The 20,715-nt window shown below is 45.3% G+C and overlaps 1 protein-coding gene across 2 annotated transcripts; it reads left to right on the forward strand.

The window, feature by feature from the left end:
- The first annotated feature begins 636 nt into the window (after positions 1-636).
- Positions 637-16,987, forward strand: LDHB (lactate dehydrogenase B). 2 transcript variants are annotated; one of them, XM_087968820.1, is made up of 8 exons: positions 637-754; positions 7,584-7,715; positions 9,464-9,581; positions 10,291-10,464; positions 12,052-12,225; positions 12,714-12,831; positions 14,289-14,412; positions 16,618-16,987. In XM_087968820.1, the coding sequence occupies exons 2-8, from the start codon at positions 7,590-7,592 to the stop codon at positions 16,783-16,785; spliced, it is 1,002 nt and encodes a 333-aa protein (XP_087824946.1). In that variant the 5' UTR covers positions 637-754; positions 7,584-7,589; the 3' UTR covers positions 16,786-16,987. The 2 variants fall into 2 exon arrangements, with proteins under 2 accessions (XP_087824946.1, XP_026534036.1); XM_026678251.2 differs by having other exon boundaries at positions 637-750.
- Positions 16,988-20,715: the final 3,728 nt, after the last annotated feature.

The raw sequence follows: 20,715 nt of genomic DNA on the forward strand, positions 1-20,715 counted from the left end.
TCACGGGATCCCCTTTTGCAAGCCAAGTCAATGGGGAAGCCAGATTCACTTAACGACCGTGTCCCTAACTGAACAACTTGCAGTGACTCACTTTAGCCGCTGCTTCAAGAAAAGGTCCTAAAAGGGAGGCAAGACGCACTTAAGAAGAGCCTCGCTCAGTAACCCAGATCCCACGGGCTAATTCATCATTACATTAAGATTAACCAAGAGGGAAGGGACCTTGTAGGTCATCTAGTCCAACCCCACCCCGCAAAGCAAGGAGACCCTAACGCCATTTGAAGGACTTGCGCCCCTTCGGACAAGACGAACCCACCCACCCGGAACCCAAGGCAGGAGCCGCGGAAAAAGGCGGCGCAAAAGGGATCGATGCCCGCCTCGGCCCTGGGCGAGGGAGGCGGGCGAAGGATGCTCCGGCCTGCGCGGCAGGAGAGGAAGAGGAGGGGAAAAGCGCTTCACCCTTGCGCGGCGTCCTTGAAGGGGATTGCGCGAGGCGAAGGGGCGGGCGAGGCTCGGCTTCCCAATCACAAAAGCGTAACCCGAGGAGAGCAGCGCCGGCGGCGGGGAACCGGACCCGCCCCGTCTCGCAACCCCTCCCGCTTCTTTTCTTCCTGTCCTTGCCGGCCTGACCCGTTTGCCTTCCTCCTTCTCCGTCTCCTTGCAGGCTGCTGCTCCTGCGCCGCGCCGCGCTCTGCCCGCCATCCGCTCCATCCGCCGGCCCCGAGCAAGCAAGCAAGCAAGCCAGTTTAAGAGGTGAGTCCTCGGAGAGCTGGATCGCATCTCTTCCAACCCCCCCCCCCCAGCCTCGTTTTTTTCCAAGCAGATCTGGAGTCCCCCCACCCTTACATATATTTAATCAATATTAAAATGCATATATTTGCAATCGTGGCGAATAGACAGGTGGTAGGTCGGTAGGTAGGTAGGTAGGAAGGATGGACGGACGGGCAGACGCCGTAGATAGCTAGCTAGATGATAAGACAGGCAGGCAGGAATGGATAGATAGATAGACACCGTAGATAGATTGATAGATTGGTTGGTAGATGGTAGACAGACAGGAATAGTTGAATGAATAGACAGGCAGATAGATAGATAGATGGCAGACAGATAGATAGGCCGGCAGGCAGAGGATGTATGTTCGCCACTATTGCAAATATATATATATATATTTGTATTTTTCCCATGCTATGCAATGTAGGCTGGAAAGCGATCCGGGAGCAGGTTGGAGGATGGGGAGGGTGGAATTGAGGAGAGGGGCGATTTCATCTCTTTGCTGCTTCTGTTTTTCTCTCCCTCTCCGCCCCCAATTCTCTAGGCCCCCGATTTCGGTCAACCTCAGGCCTGCGATTGCCTTCTTTTTGCATGCATGCATGCATGCATTCAAATTAAAAAGGATGCGATCAAGAGGGAAGGGGGAAGGAAAGAGGTGGATGGAGTGTCTCCTTCTCCCCTCACCCCCCGCGGCTTTTTCTTTCTTTCTTAAACGCATTTCTAACCTGCTTCCCTTTCCCCAAAGGCGTTATTAGAAGGAGATCGTTTATCCACTTTCCTTCCCCCTACAACCCCACGGCTGGGAATTTTTGCCCGGATTTTGCTTTTCTTCCTCTTGTCTCCCGAATGGGGCGGGTTAAAAAAGAAAGAAAGGAAGGAAAGAAAAGCGCACGGATGGATGGTCCGATCTTTCCCCAGATGCCAGAAGGGGAGGGGTCTTGTTGCATCATTAATCCCGGGTTGAAGAGAGACTTTGGGGAAGCAGCTGTCAATCAAGCAGGCGGGGGTGGGGGAGGAGAGAGAAGGACGTGCCTTGGAACACGCGGTCTGCGGAAAGGGTTTTTTTCCCCCAAGGAAAAAAGGGGGGTTGAAAAAAATGCATGCTCACTTTTTCCGGTCCCGCCCTTGTCGGCAGTGGAATTCCACAGGTGGGGAAGGGGGGAGATGAGTAAAAAAGGAAGAGCTCCCCCCCCCTCCCTGGAAAAACGAAGGATTTTTTTTCCTCCTGATGCGGTTTGATTTTTTATTGCAAGCTGCAGAGTCATTTTATTGCAAGCTGCCAAGAGGATCGCGTGACACTTCCCCCCAACAAAATTACGCACTTTATATTTGCTTGCCTGTTTCGAGAGTCTTCCTGTTCACACCCAGGCAGGGGTGAGCCACATCCTGCCAGAGGAGACCTTGCAGAATTAAACTTTTTTTGTTGTTGTTTTTTTAAGGAAGAATTAGGCTTTAAAAAGGCTGCAAGATTGTGGGGGGGTGGTAGAGTGGATTGGCAGGGTTTCTGCAGCGTTTGCCGTGTCGTAATCCGTGCAAAGAGTCATGTAGCAAGTTAAGCAGGGTTCCCTTTCATGTTAGTCCTCCAGTTAGGACTGTAATTGAGCCTGGCAGAATCACAACAGCACTTAGAGTTATATACCGCTTCACCGTGCTTTTACAGCCCTCTCTAAGCGGTTTACAGAATCAGCCTAACGCCCCCAACAATTTTGGGTCCTCATTTTTACCCACCTCGGAAGGATGGAAGGCTGAGTCGACCTTGAGCCTGGTGGGATTCGAACTGCCAAATTGCAGGCAGCCGGCAGTCAGCAGAAGTAGCCTGCAGTACTGCACTCGAACCACTGCGCCTCATACACAATCCATACAAAGTGGGCCATCATGAGACCGGACTCAATTTTTATGACCTTTTTTTTTTTGTGTGCTGTGGTTGGTAAGTGACTATTGTGGTCGTAAAGCAGCAACACGGTCCTTAAGCAAACCCTGGAATCATTAAGCAAACCCATTGTTTGCTGTGGTTTTCTTTTTCTTTCCTGGTTTGTGGGGGTGGGAAATACGTTGTAAATTTCAGTCGCATATCTGCTGCACTATTCTAAATATGGACTGGGTGTCTAAAAAGCAGTCACATGCCCAGGAACTGAACATCATAACTTCGAAACAGGGTCATGTGTAGGTTTAGTTGTCATTTTGAATGGTTGCTAGCAGCCAGTCATAAAACGAGAAGCACCTGTAGTTTCTGGTTCCTACATGTTGGGGCCTGAATGTAAAAATATTGTCTCCCTCTCTTGTTTCAGTTTAGCTTCATTAAAACACAAGGGGCCTGGTGGGAGTAGGATGGCTCAGTTCAGGTAGTCCTTGATTTACAACAGTTTGTTTAGTGACTGAAGTTACAACGGCACTGAAAAAGTGACTGACCGTTTTTCACACACCCCTTGCAGCATCTCTATGCTCAGCTTGGCAACCGACACAGATTTATGACGGTTGCAGCGTCCTGGGGTCATGTGATCCCTTTTTGGGACCAGATTCACTTAAATCACCAAGTTACTGACTTAACCACAGCCGTTATTCACTTAACAACTGTGGCCAGAAAGGCTATAAAATAGGACAAAAGTTGCTTAGCAACAGAACATTTGGGCTCAGTTGTGGTCCTAAGTTGAGGATCACCTGAAGCAGCGATCCCTTAATTGGGATAGTTTGAAAATGACAAAAAAAAATGCATCTCCTTGTGAGGGAGTCTGATCAGAGGTGGTATTCAGCCGGTTCTCACCGGTTCTATAGAACCAGGAGCGGAAACTTTGAGTAGTTCGGAGAAACAGCAAATCCCACCTCTGACTGGCCCCGCCCCCATCTATTCTCCGCCTCCCAAGTCCCAGCTGATTGGCTGGGTCTTCTTTGGTTGCCCTGCCCAGGAGAATGGAGCTGGAAAGCAGGTTAGTGGCGTGGGGAGGGAATGGGGATTTTGCAGTATCCCACCCCTGCCATGTCCACCAAGCCACACCCACAGAACCAGTAGTAAAAAAAAAATTGAATCCCACCACTGCTCTGGATGGTTCCAGGAAGGTGAGTTTCAGTGTTCCTGCAAATTCAGCTTGATTAGTAGCATTTGTTCATGTGAATCCACAATCTGTGGTCAGTCAACCCCACCCATCCTTTGGCCACGGGGCTTTTCCCCGGGAGCGATTCACATTTAACGCTGAAGAATCCTTCCGGTTAGCCATGAAAAGAGGGCATTGACCTTTGAGTGTGGAACCATAGTTCCAAAGCCACGTGGTCTGGATCCTAGCCATGAAAAACTAAATTATATTACTCATCCATCCGTTATACTTTGCCCCAGTTGGTGGCATGCCTCAGAACTGGACAGAATTGGGGAGGGTGACACTTTTAAAGCAATGTTTTTCAAACTGTCAGACGACAAAAGACGAGATTCTACATCAGGGATCCCCAACCTTTTCGACGCCGCGGCCCGGTACCGGCGTCAACTGGGCGCCGCCATCTTTTTTTACGAAAAGTGCTTCCGGTGGCGTCACCGGAAGCACTTTTCGTCAAAAAGATGGCGCGCTGCGCTCGGTGAGCTTTTCGGGTAGAAATGGCTTCTACCGGAAAAGCTCACGAAGCGCTGGCGCCGCCATCTTTTTGATGAAAAAGTGCTTCCGGTGAGCTTTCTACCGGAAAAGCTCACCGGAAGCACTTTTTACCAAAAAGATGGCGGCGCCAGCAACCAGCGCCCGGTAAGGCTTGTTCCAGGCCGGTGCGGTCCGTGGACCGGCGGTTGGGGACCCCTGTTCTACATTGAAGGTCCAATTAATCTGATTTATTGCTAATTGTGCTTATGTTATACATGCTAACGGCATGTGTTTGGCGTTAGATAACAGTCAGCAGCATTTGGAGGGTTGGACTTAGTCCATTTGAGATTCTAGGCTGGTCCCTCTTTTAACTCCGCCCCCCAGGGTTCTGCCACTGCTTCTCTACACAAACACGGAAACTTCAAGAGAGGTTGCATTTCAACCAAAATTGAAATCTTGAAGTTGCCAAGTTTGAAAGAAAGAAAAAAAATTACACCTTCCAACTTCATCCCCCTATGGGACTCCCAGGTCACCGTCAGATCAACTTGAGAGCAAGGAAACCCCCAATCGTTGCTTTCTACTAACTGTGGTTAAACTCATCATTGCTTGGTAGCTATGGGGCCTTGACTTCTCCTCCCCCCCCTTTCCTTTTCCCATTCCTGTTTTGTCTGTTGTTGTAGATTGTAAGCCTTTCGAGGCAGGGACCATGTCAGTTGTCTATTGCGTCTCTGCTGTCGTTGCTGTGAAACAGTAGAAGTTCACTATGGGCACATTCTTTGTTGTTTGTTACTCCGTGGGGTCTTCGGATGACGATAGCAGCGACGAGGATAGCAACCGGTGGCCTCCATCTTGGAGTGCTGAAAAAAAGGTAAGCGGGAGAGTTACCCACCTGCCCTCCTTTGCCCTCATTTCTACAAGGACAGAACATTTTTGATCAATGGGCGAAAGTCAAATTTCATCTGAAACCATTAAACATCCGCAGATCATTCAGATCACTCCATGCGCAAATACGGGCCGTCCTGTACATTGTTACGGTCATTAAGTGGGTCGCCATGTGACCTGTTCTGACCTAGGCTTCCCAAGATCATGAAGCAGACTCCTCGTTCCAGTAAAACTCCTCTTTTTTAGGATAAAGTGAATTCCTCTCCAGCAAAGTCCTGGCAAACAGTCTTTCATGAGATTTCACAGCTACAGGCTTTTATCAGGCTTGGAGAGTTGACAGGCCCAATATCTTCCAAACATCACGCTGTAGCAGCAATTACTCAGCAAGAATTCAGGAACAGATCTTCACCCTAATGAATTGAGCTAATTGTCTCCTGAAAACACCACTCCCCTTTTGCTCCTCTTTATTCCCTATGGGAGGGGCCATTCACCATCCACCTGAGCCTTTACTCCCAAGTCGATCCTTGTTCCTTAACTGTTCCCTTCTCCTGGCAGCTCTGCTCATGTGCACACTGGGAACAGGCTCCAGCTGTTCTTCTGCCCCACTGACCTCTGAAGGCAGCTGAGAACTGTCAGACGGCCCTGGCCCCATCTCTGCCTCTGACACAGAGCACTCATCAGAGCCTTCCTCAGACTCCAGGACTGGCCCATGTTCCTCCCCAACCTCCTCACTGTCCGAGTGGGCCACAACATGACCAGCCTCCGATTTACTGTCCACCATCAGTCATTCACTAGCTATGAGGCAATCATCCCCTCTTCTAACCTCATCTAACTCGTGAGGTTGTTGATGGGGAGGAAAACATTGGAAAGGTGCCATCTTGAGTTTCTGGAAGAATCTAAATCTGACACAAATAGCAGACCTTGGTCTTTAGAAAGGAGGGAATTAAATACATGAGGAAGACAGAAGTTTGCTAAATTAGCATCCGAGCTATTTTTTTAAAGGATTTCCTTAAACATTAACAAGTACCCTGGATATAAAAAAGTGGCTGAGGTGAAGAAACTATTAAGGATACTCCATGTTGGCATTTAATAAAAGAATCATTGAGGGGTGCATCAGGGTTATGTTTGGCCTTGGGGGAGCCAGGGAAGGGCTAACAAACCAACCCAAAAACCTAGAAAAACAACAACCAGAGTACAGAGCTTCATGAAGGACTCAGAGATTACTGAATGCTTTGCTTCCTGCAAAGTGTTCGTCATTGACGTCTGACTTTTGTCCCTTATGGGAGGGGCAATCACCTCCCAGCCTTACTCCCGAGTTGCCCCTTCTGCTTCAGCTGCTCTCGCCTTCTAGCACCTCTGTGCACACGTGCGCTGAGAACAGGCTCCCCTAGGTCCTCTGCCTCACTGCTGCCAGGCTCCGAAGGCAGCACCCACTCTCAGACAGTCCTGGCCCCATCCCTGCATCGGATACAGGATCCTCGTCCAAGTCCTCACCAGACTCCCTGACTGGTTTCCTTTTGTCCTCACTGTCCGATACCTCTGCAGTCCGCACCGGCTGCCGGCAAACCACACCAATGCCCATTTATAATAAGGCTGCTTTGTTGGGGCCCCAGTAAGAGATCGGCCAGGCGTTACTTCTCTTTTCCTCACTCTGGTCCCAGCATGGCTGTTTATGCCCATGTTTTCTCAAAGTTCTTGACTGCTGTGATCTCGTGAAGATTGCCAAAGAAGAGAACAAAGGCCTACTTTATTCTGCCTTGCTTGCTTTTGCGAAGACAATGTCTCAGTTCGGGGGCCATCTTTCAAGTCAAGCTACATACAGTAAACAAATCCTTTCTGTGTCGCTTGTAAACATCTTACGAAAACTTGTGATGTTGAGCAATGAATGGGGTTGGGGTTGGCTTTTTCAATGGACATTGCCAATTCTGTGATTTCCATCAATAAATAGCAAGTGTTGGTGGGTATAATGGTGCATGTTGTCCTGAGCATCTTGTTGCAATACGAATCAAAAATTATACTTGGTGATATTGTTGATGTTGATGATGATAATAGTGATAATGGGTAAGTGATATACCATCCTTTCTCAACTTTGTGATTCCCCAGATAAATTGAATTATGAATTCTATTACCCTTGACTGGGAGAAAAATGTTGATTAAAGCGTTGGCAACGGTAAGACTTGTGGACTTCAACTCCTAGGATTCCAGGATGACTGCAGAATTCTGGGAGTTGAAGTCCACGAGTCTTAAAGTCTCCACATTTGAAGACCCATGACTATAAAGAGGATAGAATCCACACTGGTGGTGTATATTGGGAATTCCATCTTGGTGGCCCATTGAATTGCTGACGTGGCTTCACATGTCTTTCTCTTTTTTTTACAGAAAGCCATGGCTTCCCTCAAGGACAAATTGATCACCCCAATTACCCAGCCCAGCACCCAACCAAACAACAAGATCACCGTGGTAGGAGTCGGTCAGGTGGGGATGGCCTGTGCTGTCAGTGTCCTGGAAAGGGTACGTATGTCAATTTGAGAGGCTTACGTGCTGGCTATTCTGATCCAGCCTTTGCAAGTAATGATAAGGTGCTTACTTGCAAGTAAAACAAACCCCCTTTTCAAAACAGGGCACAAACAGTCTTTGATTCACGTGGATAAACAAAAACCAAACGTCACGAGTCCCAACAAACCTAGTTCTGGCCAAGGAATCCAAATTGCTTGTTGCATACTAGAAAATGAACGGAACCAGTCACTCCCAAACCCCTACTATTTATTTCCCAACCACGGAGGGGCTGGTTAGCGTCCACGCCTGCTTTTCCCTGAGAGCCGGCTTATTGTTTTCCATTGCTCTCCTCTCCTTTGCTCTCTGTGCATGTGCACATCTGGGATGGGCCCCATCTGTTCCTCCTCCTCACTCAGATCAGGCCTCGAAGACAGCTGCCTGGGGGAGGATGGAAAACCCCAGCTCTCTCTCTCTCTGATGCTGTTTCCTTGTCAGAGCCTTCCAAAGCTGGCCCAGGCTCCCCCTCCTCCTTGTCTGACTCTGCCACTTGCTCTGCTGGCAGCCGACAGGCCACAACACCGTCTTTCATGCAGAAGATCCCCAGACGGCATGTAGAATTCAATACAGTATTTTAAAAAGGCTAAATCCCAATTAAGTAGTATGTATCCAACTGGTTGCGCAAATTATGGCACAGGTACTCCCCAACATACGATCACAGTTGGGATCTGAATGTTGGTCGCTAAGTAATATGGTCATTAACTGAGTCATCACGTGACCAGATCAGATTTTACAACCGTTTTTACTGCAGTGGTTAAGCAAATCAGATGGTGGTTAAGCAAATCACACAGTCATTAAGCAAATCCAACTTCATTGATTTTGCTTGTCAGAAACCGGCTGGGAAAGTTACAAATTGCAATCACATTACCAGGAGATGCTGCAACCATTGTAAATGTGAGCTGGTTGCCAAGTCCCCAAATTGTGATCCTGTGACCCTAGAAGTGTTGCCTTTGTTTTAACTTTGAGGATGGCTGATAAGTCGTTTCCCCCACCCCCCAAGGCTGCATAATTTCAAACTGTTGCAAATGGTCATAAGTTGAGGACTACCTGTAGTTGAGAAATGCAATAAATTGGTCTAGCAAAGAAAAGTGCTTGTGGTCTCCTATTCATTCACTAAGTCTAGCTCTATTAGTTTCAGAGTCCAGCTCAAAACAAATAAGATTATGGTAGCTAATGCATTGAATTTATTAATGATACAAAATGAATTTTGAAGGCCACGAGCGATCCATTCCTGACTCAGAAGCTTGTATCAAGGCCTGCTTAAGATAGATCAATCACATCCACGATGAGTTGGACCTCTGTTTGATTAATGCCCAAAGTGTGCCAGTGCAGCAGTCCTCATGCTTAATTCTTGTTTAATCATGTTTCTTGTCAGGGTAATGATGATTTAATAGCTGAACAGCTGCCATAATGCTGTAATGATGATGCAGTGGTAGTAATGAGTCAGCAGGGTTATTTGACTGCTACCACTTTAAGAGGCTGTATTATAAGAGAGGCCCTGATGGGGCATACCTCTCTCTCAGTGTGTGCTTCCCTGCTGTAGCTGATTGAGGATTGATTGTTTGACCTTTGCCTAGTACGTGTATATATATTCTTGTGTAGAGATAAACCACTATTTATTATTACAAACCTCTGTGTGCTATATTTGCTCCTGGGTTGCCTCACCTAGTCAAACTGTGCACTCTGACATTTCTTCCTGATGCCAGGGTCTCTGTGATGAACTTGCTCTCGTTGATGTCCTGGAAGACAAACTGAAAGGAGAAATGTTGGATCTACAACACGGAAGCTTGTTTCTGAAGACACCTAAGATTGTAGCAGACAAGGGTAAGGTTTTCCCTTTCCCCGTTGATCCTTCCAAACAAATCTTTGGCCAATAATCACCAGAAAGTCAAAATCAATCCTGTCCTGGTTACTGAGTGGCTTGGTGGTCATCGTTGACCAGAATTTGAGGCAGTGGTGGTATGCTACCGGTTTGGCCTGGTTCAACCGAACCGGTAGTAAAAAAAAAACACTACCGGTTCGATCAGCTGAAAGGATAAAAGAAGCGACAGGAACATGGGTGGGTGGGAGGATCATTCCTAGCTTTCCATTTCTTTGTCCTCTCAGCTGATTGGTGCGTTAGGGGCATGTGCGCATATTAGGGGTGCGCGCATTTTAGGGGTGTGCGCCGCATGCGCATTAGGGATGTGCGCGCACGCAATCACCCACCAAACCGTTAGCAACCAAGGTAGGAGCCCACTACTGATTTGAGGTAAATGAGCAGCAACCAGGGGATTGTTGAAGAAGAGAAGGAAGGTTCTTGGCCACTTCCATTCCCCACTGCCCTGTCAGAGCTGAAGAAGCTTCTTGGATGAGAAGTGAAACTTCTTCAAAGAAAAAACAGGAAAGTGTCCAGTTGCCTCCTGAAAAAGCAACTTTGGGACAAGAGAAGGAAGGTTCTCGGCCACTGGGTTTCTCTGCTCTTTGCAGAAGTTTGGATAAAAACCAAACGTGATCCACAGAGTAACTTCACCTCTCCTTCCTTTCTCTTCAGATTATTCTGTGACCGCGAATTCAAAGGTGGTGGTTGTAACCGCTGGGGTCCGCCAGCAGGAAGGAGAAAGCCGCCTTGACTTAGTTCAAAGGAACGTCAATGTCTTCAAATTCATTATCCCTCAAGTTGTGAAATACAGCCCAAATTGCATCATTCTGGTGGTGTCAAACCCAGGTAAAATGTTGGTTTGGGGTCAAAAGCAATTATGTGGGAGGGCTGGTGCTTGAAACCAACTCTCTATCACTGGTTATTGTTTATGAAACTATCCAACTTAAGATTGGAGCATGTTATAAAACAAATAGGTATTATGTCAGGGTTCCGGAGATTGCCCTAATTTAATCATCAGCGTGGAGCCAAGCTACAAAAGAATTAAAAAGATTTATTAGGAGCAACATGTCTGGCACTAACCTGTGTGAAGCCAACTCTGAGACACATAATTTACTATCACCTATGATCCTGTTTCCCCCCACCCCCCTGGGTGTGTCATAAATCAGATTTATAACACACAGATTTATAAATCACCAGCTGGGCGTCATCAATCACACTCCAATGAAGGAAGATCCAGTAGCCTAGGCTACAATCTCCACAAGATATGCGTGGAATGTGCTTCTGGCCTTCATCTGCCGCACTGCTCCCTCAGGCCTTTCCCCCCTTCCTTCTTATGGCAACTCGGAAACAGGCATAGGAATGATTTACAAGTTGACATATTACTTTTAATGCCTTAATGTGGTTTGGATATGAGCAGCACGGTGGCCTAGTGGTGAAGACGCTCGCCTCCCTCGGAAGGTTGAGCGTTCAAGTCCTAGGTAGCGACAGATTTTTCTCTCTCTGGGTGCAAAGAAAAAATATCTGCTGCGAACTCCGTGTGGCGTCAGGAAAGGCATCTGGTCAGTAAATGCTCAGCTCCATCCAGTCACCCCAAGACTATCCTGTATTAAGGGATTGCAGGGCCATAAAAATAGTATTTTACAGGTGGTTTGGATATGAATGTACATGCAGATGCCGCTACATACTGCATTAAATGTTTATTGAGGTTTATTCCACATTTGCAAATATCCTGGAATCATTTTGTGCAGAACAGAAGACAGATAACGAATATATAATAGAAAAGTAGGTTTTTGCAGTAACTGGTGTTAAAGATAGCGATGCATATTGCTATAACTACACAATCAGGGAGATATAAGTAGTCCTCTGCTTACGGCCACAATTGGGGCCAGAATTTCCATTGCCAAGCAAGAAAGTTGTTAAGTGACTCGCATGTGATTTTACAATCTCTTTTGCCGTGGTTGTTAAGTGAATCGTGTGGTCATTAAGCACTTCTGCCATTGATTTTGCTTGTTGGAAGCTGGCTGGGAAAGCCTCCAATGATGATCACATGACCTCACGATGCTGCAATCATAAATCCTGGTGGGCAAGTGCCCAAATTTTGATCATGTGACCATGGGAAATGCTGTGACAGTCATAAGTGTGAGGACCAGTCCTAAGCCACTTTTTTTCAGTGCCATTATAATTTCCAATGATCATTAAACAAGTTGTTGTAAGTCAGTAACTACTTACATTTGCACGTTTGTTGAGGTCAAAATTTTGGGTCCGCAAGTGGCACCAAGTCATAAACCGCGGTGTATAAGCACAGTGGCCAGGATCAAGTTGCATGCAGACCTTGCCAGAGAGCTGATCTGCAAGTTTTAATCCCAAGGCTGCCATCTTAACCAGATGGCTTGGAGGATCCATCTTTCAGCCTGTTTGTCTTCCCTTTTCCAGTGGACATCCTGACCTACGTGACATGGAAACTTAGTGGCTTGCCAAAGCATCGTGTCATCGGTAGCGGTTGTAACCTTGATTCTGCACGGTTCCGCTTTTTGATGGCCGAAAAATTGGGCATCCATCCCTCCAGCTGTCACGGTTGGGTCTTGGGAGAACATGGCGATTCCAGTGGTGAGTAGGCCTTACTATTCCTGACAGTTTTGCAATGCAGGCAGTTGTTGACGCCTTCCATATGTACTGCACTACATCTCCCACAGTTCTTTGCTCCAGGGATCATTCAGATAAGATGCACCAGGCACGTATTACAATATGTGGTGGACATGTGCAAAAGCAAAAAAAAATGTGGACAAAAATAGAAAAAAAATGTGAAAGTAGCATATAGATTATAAGCTAGAAATATTTTTGTTAGGTATAATACCAGAAAAGTATGATAAAGGGAATGAACACATTGAGAATTGCCTGTTTTTTTTTTCAAATTTGCCATTTTTAAGAAGTATGGGTTTCAATTCCATGCCGGCTAGGGAATTCTGGGAGCTGAAGTCCACACAATTTAAAGTTGCCATGTTTGGGGAAAAAAGATAATTTCACTGAAACGCGTTGCTTAAATGTAGAACCGTCACTTATATTACACAGCACTAAATTCTCTTTAACCCTTTCAGTACCGATCTGGAGCGGAGTCAACGTAGCAGGAGTTTCTCTCCAGGACTTGAATCCACAAATGGGGACTGATCAAGATCCAGAGGAATGGAAGAAAGTCCATAAACAGGTGGTGGAGAGGTATGGTGCGATGAAGTTATGGAAGCAATAGCTGAAACAAAAAAAAATTGTTTTCTTGGACAGAAAGTACCATATATACTTGTGGATAAGCCCATCTGAGGCTCAAATTTCTAACCAATATATCTTGAAAAATGTGCTAACTGCGCATAAGGCAATTCTTGAAATGTTTTATAATTTTCACAACTAGCTTATGTATGCATGTGGCATGTTTTTCGTGGTATTTTGATTAAAAAGTTTGAGGGTCAGTTTATACGCAGATGGGCTTATTTATCTGGATACACAGGTACTTCAAAAAAAATATTACCATATATCAGGGGTCTTCAAACTTGGCAAGTTTAAGACTTGTGGAATTCAGCTCCCAGAATTCCTCCTCCAGTCATGTTACCTCAGGAAGTCTGGGAGTTGAAGTCCACAAGTCTTAAACTTGCCAAGTTTGAAGACCCTTGCCATAAATACTCATGGGTAAGCCTACAAACATATTTTGCTACCTGAAATTCTCAGTTTCAGGGAGCCTTGGTGTTCTAGGAGCTTGGTTGTTTAATTGCAGACGTTTCATTACCGAAACTAGGTAATATAATCAACGCTAGTAAGGAGTGGAGTTTGCTCTCAGGTCTAAGACAATTCAACTGCAGACGACTAATCCTGGCTGTCTCACCCTGGCCAACTCACCCTGGGACAATTGAATGTGAGATAACTCAAGAGAGGGATAAGTGAATTGCAGTGGGCCTTGTCTTGCTATAGGTTGGAACCTTCTCAAATTAAAAATCCTCAAAGCAGGGCTGAGTTGCAATTCTACTTGTCCTTCTCTTGAGTTATCCTGCGTTGAATTGTCACCACTGGCAAGTTGGCTCCAGTGAGTTGTCCACCTTGAAAAGAAGCCTTATCACAGTCCATCACCTCCGGTCCCTGGCATGCCAGAAGCTGGACCACGCAAACCAGCAAAGCCCCATCTGTTGGGTGCAGGCAGTGCATGAAACCACATCCTCTACCCCACTTTGGTCCACGGAAAAACCTCTCTCTGTGGAACTGGTCCCTGGTGCTCAAAAAGTTGGGGGCCACTGGTCTAGTAGCTTCCCTTGTCAATGTTGGTTAGTGTGGTTCTTTGGTTGGGCTGTTTACTCTTACCTTATTTGGCAGTTCCTTGATTGGGGTTATTGTTTGCCCCAATCCAGTTCCTAGATCTATGCATCTGATAATAATTCCCAAAAAAAGTATTCAGAGGCTATAATTGGGAATATTTGGAACCGTAGACCAACACATGTTGGAAAAAAGGGGGAGGATGTAGCAGACGGTCAGTTCCTCCTTTTATGGATTCCTTGTTTGAATGCTCCTTACCTGACAATGACGTTGGCTGTTTGTCTGCTCTTACAAGGGCGATTTCAGATGCGTAACAGTTTTATAGCTTTTAGTTTCCCGTTGAGCAAGCTGACCCACGCTTCCTCTTGTGTGTCCAATAGTGCTTATGAAGTGATCAAACTGAAAGGCTACACCAACTGGGCCATTGGCTTTAGTGTTGCTGATCTTCTAGAAACCATTTTGAAGAACCTTTCTCGAGTCCACCCAGTGTCTACCATGGTGAAGGTAAGGACCGGTGTGAGATGGCAGTGTTTTCCATTTTTATGTACTTCTCTCTCCCCTTTGCTTTAGGTCAGGGGTCTCCAACTTGGCGACTTTAAGACTTGTGGACTTCAACTCGCTGGCTGGGGAATTCTGGGAGTTGAAGTCCACAACGTCGCCATCTTTGCAGACCTGTTTCAGGTGAATATAGAGATAAATGAGTTTCCTAGAGATCAATGGGTTAGGATTGGGGAGTCAGCCTTTAAGATAAACTGGACTAGGAAAATAAAAGTCACTACTTTTATGGTAAGGTCATAGTGACAAACTCTTACCAGTCTGAATGTGCTTCCCGCATCTCACTTTTATCTTCCTGAAAAGCAGGGAGAGGCTTGGCTAAGGCATTTATTTGGGTTACCATTCTGGCCCATATTTTTTTACAGGTCATCCTCGACTTACAACCACAATTGAGCCCAAAGTTTCTATTATTAAGCAAGACAGTTCTTCAATGAATTTTCCTCATTTTAAGACCTTGTTATAGTTATTAAGCGAATCGCCACAGTTTTAAGTGAGTAGCATGGTTGTTAAGCAAATCTAGCTTCCCCATTGACTTTGCTTGTCAGCAGGTCACAAAAAGTTATCATCTGACCCCTGGGCACTGCAATTTTCATAAATATGAACCAGTTGCCAAGCATCCAAATTTCAGTCAGGCGACCATGGGGGTGCCACAGTGGTTGTAAGTGTGAAAAAGTAAAGTCGCTTTTTAAAAATTCTGTGGTAACTTCTAACGGTCCCTGAATGAATAGTTGTAAGTTGAGGATTGCCTTTTTCTGACAAATCAAACACAATTCAAAAAGAACAGAAACCTTGTAATGCTTTTACAAAATAATTAGCTGTGATAAGCACAAGCCTTGCCAAACTGAGCGAGATTTGCCAAAAGATAACAGACAAATAATTTGCAAAATAAGAATCTTCAAATACAAACTCAGGATACTGGAATGTCCATGAAGCTGTAGTTTCAAAACGTCTTTGCCTTCTGCAAAGAAGCTTAGTTTCACAGCTGGCTTTTATCTTCTTGAAGGAAGGGCCATTGCCCGTGCTGTTGTAACTGTTCTTTCCTCCGGGCAATCCTGCGCGCACTTGGCACAGGCTCCTCAGGAATCTCCTCATCACTGCTGCCAGCCCCCACAATCTCTGAAGGCAGCAGTCGACTCCCTAATGGTCCTAGCCCCTCATTTGAGTCCTCGCTCTCCTCAGCTGTCTGCACCTGCTCCCGGCTAACCACAACACTACTTATATCTGACCATGTTCTTGATTGCAGCTCTCTCTCCTGTTCCTCAAGGTTATTTTTTCTGCCTGATAGAGCAGACTGGCATTAGAATTACAATCACGGTTTATTATACATGATATCTGACTTATAACCGTAATTGAGCCTGGCAATTAGAGTTGTAAATCACAATGTTAGTGAAGCATGTCACCACATGACTGGACATGTTTATGTGAGCTTTTTTTCCCGGCCGTCGTTAAGCAAATGCCATAATTGTTAAGTGAACCCATTGCTAGCGGTGGGCTGGCTTTTGCTAGAAAACCAGAAGTAAGTTGCATTTTCCTGCAAAACTGATGTAAATCGGGATGAACGGGCTGCAGGACATTGCAGACGGTAATGGAAGTGTGAGCCAGTTGCCAAGCACCAACATTGTGATCATGTCACTGGACGGGGTGGGTCTTTTGACCCACATTCAATCATGTGTACACAGCAATTACATGAGTGTAGGAAGAATGGCAGAAGGGACGCAGTGGCTAAGACGCTGAGCTTATTGATCAGAAAGGTTGGCAGTTCGACGGTTCGAATTCCTAGTACCGCGTAACGGAGGGAGCTCCCGTTACTTGTCCCAACTTCTGCCAACCTAGCAGTTCGAAAGCACGTTAAAAACGGCAAGTAGAAAAATAGGGACCACCTTTGGTGGGAAGGGAACAGAGTTCCATGCACCTTCAGCACGGAGACGTCTTCGGACAGTGCTGGCTCTTCAGCTTTGAAACGGAAATGAGCCCCGCCCCCCTAGAGCCGGAAATGACTAGCGTGTATGTGTGAGGGGAACCTTGACCTTTAGGAAGACTGGCAGAGCCGGGGAGTGGAGTTAAAAAGAGGGATCAGCGTAGAATCCCTACATAGTCAACAGTGATTGCACTGAGGAATGGGGGATTTTCTAATTCTCCCATCTGTGGTTGCAGGGTATGTACGGCATTGAAAACGAAGTGTTCCTAAGCCTTCCTTGTGTGCTGGGATCCGTGGGGTTGACCAGTGTGATCAATCAAAAGCTGAAGGATAATGAGGTGGCTCAACTCCAGAACAGCGCCTCTACGTTGTGGAACGTCCAGAAGGACCTCAAAGACCTGTAGGCACCTAGAGATGCTTTCATTCTCCGTAAACAAGAAGACAGGCAGTGTTAAGCCAACAACGTTCATGTTAACTCCGTAGCCGAGCTTCCAGTAAACATCTTGAAAAGGGTACCAGCTTTCCTCCACCACAGCTAAGATCCACATTGTCGTAAATGCAGATGTTCCGAACAAATAAAACCAGCTCTTTTGTGTGTGCTCCCAATCTTGTTTCATTTTCATTTTTTCCCTTCTGTGTCTCTAGTTCGTCTTTTGCTTATTTCAAGCAGTCTTAAGTCCCGCCTTAGGCATAAAAGCTGATTGGGTTTACTTTGGGCCAATCACCAGGAGATGTTGAGTTGTAGTCCCGCCTTAGGCATGAAAACCACATGCATGACTGGGCTAGTCAACACTCTCAACCCAGCCCACCTCACAGGGTTGTTGTGTGGAAAACGGGGGGTGAATTGAGGATTAGGTATGTTCACTATCTTGAGTTATTTCTAAAAATAAAAGTGAATATGAATCAATCCATTTTCGGCGATGATGTGACTGATTCCCATTAAATTTTTGTTCAGATTAGTAATATCAAGATAATTCGCTTTTTATCTTCGATGTATTATATTGACTAGGAATGCTAACAGAATCTAGAGAGCTTTGTATATGTACCAGTGCACAAAGCTGTGATTTCTCCTAACATAAATTATGGCTGAACGCAATGCATACGGTATGTTCAGTCAGCTTCTCTATTTCATGAAGAATAAACTTCAGTGAATTAATATGAAATCATACTTTTCAAGAAATCTGTACAATCCAGCAACCTCTCATTAAATATAGGTATTTTCTTGTTTCCCTGAAAATGTGACCTACTCCTAGCTTGATTTTTACATGTGCGCCCAATATAAGCTGTACCCCCCAAAATAAGCCCTAATTAAGATTCTGCCCACTCTAGAGTGGATGGGTAAAAATTAAGCTAGGGTGGGGATAGAGGGGTGGAGCCGCCCTACTACTTACCTTTGGACAGTTGTAGCCAGGCCTTGCACACCCCAACACCTGCCTTGCTGGCCCATTCTACAGCTGGCAAGGCTTTCCTGGAGGCCTCTGTAACTGATAACAAAGCTTCAGATCAATATGGAGCTCTGTTGTTGGCTGCAGAGGCCTTCAGGAAAGATTTGCCAGCCGCAGAAAAAGTTCCTGAAGGCCCCTGACAGCGAAAAGGAGGCCAGGAGCGACGTGAGCAAGCGAGGTTAATCCCCTGAAAACAAGACCTGGTGCCTTTTTGGGTGGCAAAAAAAATATAAGACAGGGTCTTATATTCGAGGAAACAAGATACTTTCCGAACACAGAAGAAAGCAAGTTGTGAAGAAAGATTCAGTTACTGCCACATTCGTGACTCATGCAAATAATTGCAAATTAATTAAGCTTCAAATGCTGTATAATTCCATTTGGGGGATTAAAATATTAGTAATCAATAACATTGGGTTAATTGCATCACTGTTTCAGGAACCTTACATTAACTTGGTTGCCTTTTGTTTCAAAAGTTCCATGACATGGATCATCGATGCTAACTTATTTATTCTGAAGATTAATAATACACTCGGATAATTCGCTTTTTTGTCTTAAGTGTATTGGCTGGGAATGCCACAGGGATCTGGGATTCTCAAGCCTCATGCTAGATCAAGATGTTCAATTTTTTTAGGACTTGTTACTGAAAATTGGCAGCTTATTCCCATAAAAGTCTCTATAATAGAGATGCAGAAAAAGGGGTAATATATCTTTTTATGGTAATCACAAATTAGCGACTATTTTTTCCCCATTGTGCTGCAAAGTCCTGTAAAGAAGTTGTTTTAACGCCAAATTAATTCACCGAAGCAGGAAGGGAAGAAAAGAGAATTTTCAATCATCAAACCCAGATGGAGAAATGAAAATTAAAAGGCAGAACTAGAAAATGCTTTTCATAAAGGCTTATTAAGGGAGAAACTGAAAAGAAGGCCCAGATCATTTATTTTTTCAGTGTGTTTTGTTGCATTGTCATGTAATGTCCTTCTGTGATGAAATATATTTTTTCTGCAAGAACCAAAGAATGTGGAATTCTCACAAGATTTGCTTTCAGCTTTTTAGAGGGGCACAGAGAGAAATAATACTATATAGACACAAAGCTCCCTGCATATTAGTTTTTGGACAATGGCACGATCCATGTTTTATCTCTCTCTCTCTCTATCTCTATCTCTCTATCTCTCTATCTCTATCTCTATCTATCTATCCATCTATATCTATCTATATCTATTTATCATATACCTACCTACCTATCTTATCTACCTACCTATCTTATCTCCACGAGCCGCGTGAAGACTCTTGGGTGGGACAGGACAGGGCGAACCGGTCGTCAGAACTATCGGTTCACTGAACCAGATTTAAGATTAACATCCAATTCACCCAAACCAGCTGAAGCCCACCCTTGATTCTATCTATATCTTATCTATCTATATCTAATTGTAATGGCTATAGATAATATGTCCACATGCTTTTGGCTGTTATCATCTATTCCCACCTAGGCATTCTTGAACTGGCTGGATGTATCACTCGTTATTGATAGGATGTATATTAGATCTGTGAATTTGATACATCTTTCCCACTTTCATAGGATATGAAACATTAAGCAAACCCTAGAAAAATACAGGTTGTCTTCAACTTAAAACCATAATTGTGCTGGTAATTACAGTCATAAGTCATGACAATCATTAAGTGAGCCGCACTGTGACCATTCCCAATTTTACAAGTTTTTTTTGCAATGGTTAGTAAGCAAACCCATTGTATCCAGTGGACGATTTTTGCTGGAAACATTCACTCAATCCACATGTTTGGTGGTACAGTGGTTAGAATGTAGCATTTCAGGCAAACTCTGCCCAGTACCAGTAGTTTGATTATGACCAAGTCAAGGTTGTCTCGGCCTTCCATCCTTCCAAGGTTGATAAAATGAGGACCCAGATTGTTGGAGGAAATAGGCTGGCTATAAACTGCTTAGAGAGGGGTATAAAGCACTATAAAGCGGTCTATAAGTCTTAAGTGCTATTGCCATGTTGTGCTTTATCCAGTGACTTCCAAAAATAGTCAGTAGAAAAGGAAGGCACCGTCCTTCCATTGCATTTCTAATTGTGTTTCTTGGAAGGAGACCTTGGCATGATGTCACAGCGGTTGAACATCTATGAAAAGGGGATGGAGGTGGGGAGGGAGCTGAACAAGGAGAAGCAAGTCACCATAGCTGGAAAAAGTTTGCTCCAGCAGTCTTGGTCCTGCAAACAAAAGATTTGTGGATGACAGCAGAAGGGAGACTTAGCCACTAGCTGGAAAGAAAAAAAGGGGGGAGGGAGGGAGGGAGGAGGGAGGGAGGGAGGGAGGGAGGGAGGAAGGAAGGAAGGAAGGAAGGAAGGAAGGAAGGAAGGAAGGAAGGAAGGAAGGAAGGAAGGAAGGAAGGAAGGAAGGAAGGAAGGAAGGAAGGAAGGAAGGAAGGTGAAAAGTAACAAGGAATTAAAAGGCAGGGAGGGAAAGATGGGAAGAGAGGAAGGAGAAAGGAAGGAAGGCAGAAGGAAGGGAAGACAGAAGGAAGGAGAAAGGAGACAAGGAATTAAAAGGCAGGGAGGGAAAGATAGGAAGGAAGGAAGGAAGGAAGGATCTGGTGAGCCTCTGGATGCCAGAAGGAAACCTAGGGTGAAGCTAGACCAAGACATTGAAAAAAATCATAAAAAACAAATTGCTTTTGCATTGTCTATGGAGATTCTCAGTCATCCAGGCCATGGTTGCCCCAAAGGTGCTTTTTCAAGAGGCAACTGGACTTTCTGGTATTTCTTCATCCAAGGAGCTCATTCTTCAGCTCAGATTGGACGGTGGGGAATGATGCTTTTGCTTTTGCATTATTGCCAAAAAAAAAACAATAACATGTCTGTTAAACAACAGTGC

The sequence above is a fragment of the Notechis scutatus genome, chromosome 6 (assembly GCF_049901735.1).
Source record: "Notechis scutatus isolate UNSWTSFEM ecotype Mainland chromosome 6, rNotScu1.2, whole genome shotgun sequence".
Lineage (NCBI taxonomy): Eukaryota > Metazoa > Chordata > Lepidosauria > Squamata > Elapidae > Notechis > Notechis scutatus.

Bases quoted from the DNA above. Each gene is read 5' to 3' on its own strand.
- LDHB (XM_087968820.1), top strand. From the start codon at position 7,590: ATGGCTTCCCTCAAGGACAAATTGATCACCCCAATTACCCAGCCCAGC. The intron at 7,716-9,463 runs GTACGTATGTCA...TCCTGATGCCAG, and splicing joins CTGTCAGTGTCCTGGAAAGG to GGTCTCTGTGATGAACTTGC. The intron at 9,582-10,290 runs GTAAGGTTTTCC...CTTTCTCTTCAG, and splicing joins TAAGATTGTAGCAGACAAGG to ATTATTCTGTGACCGCGAAT.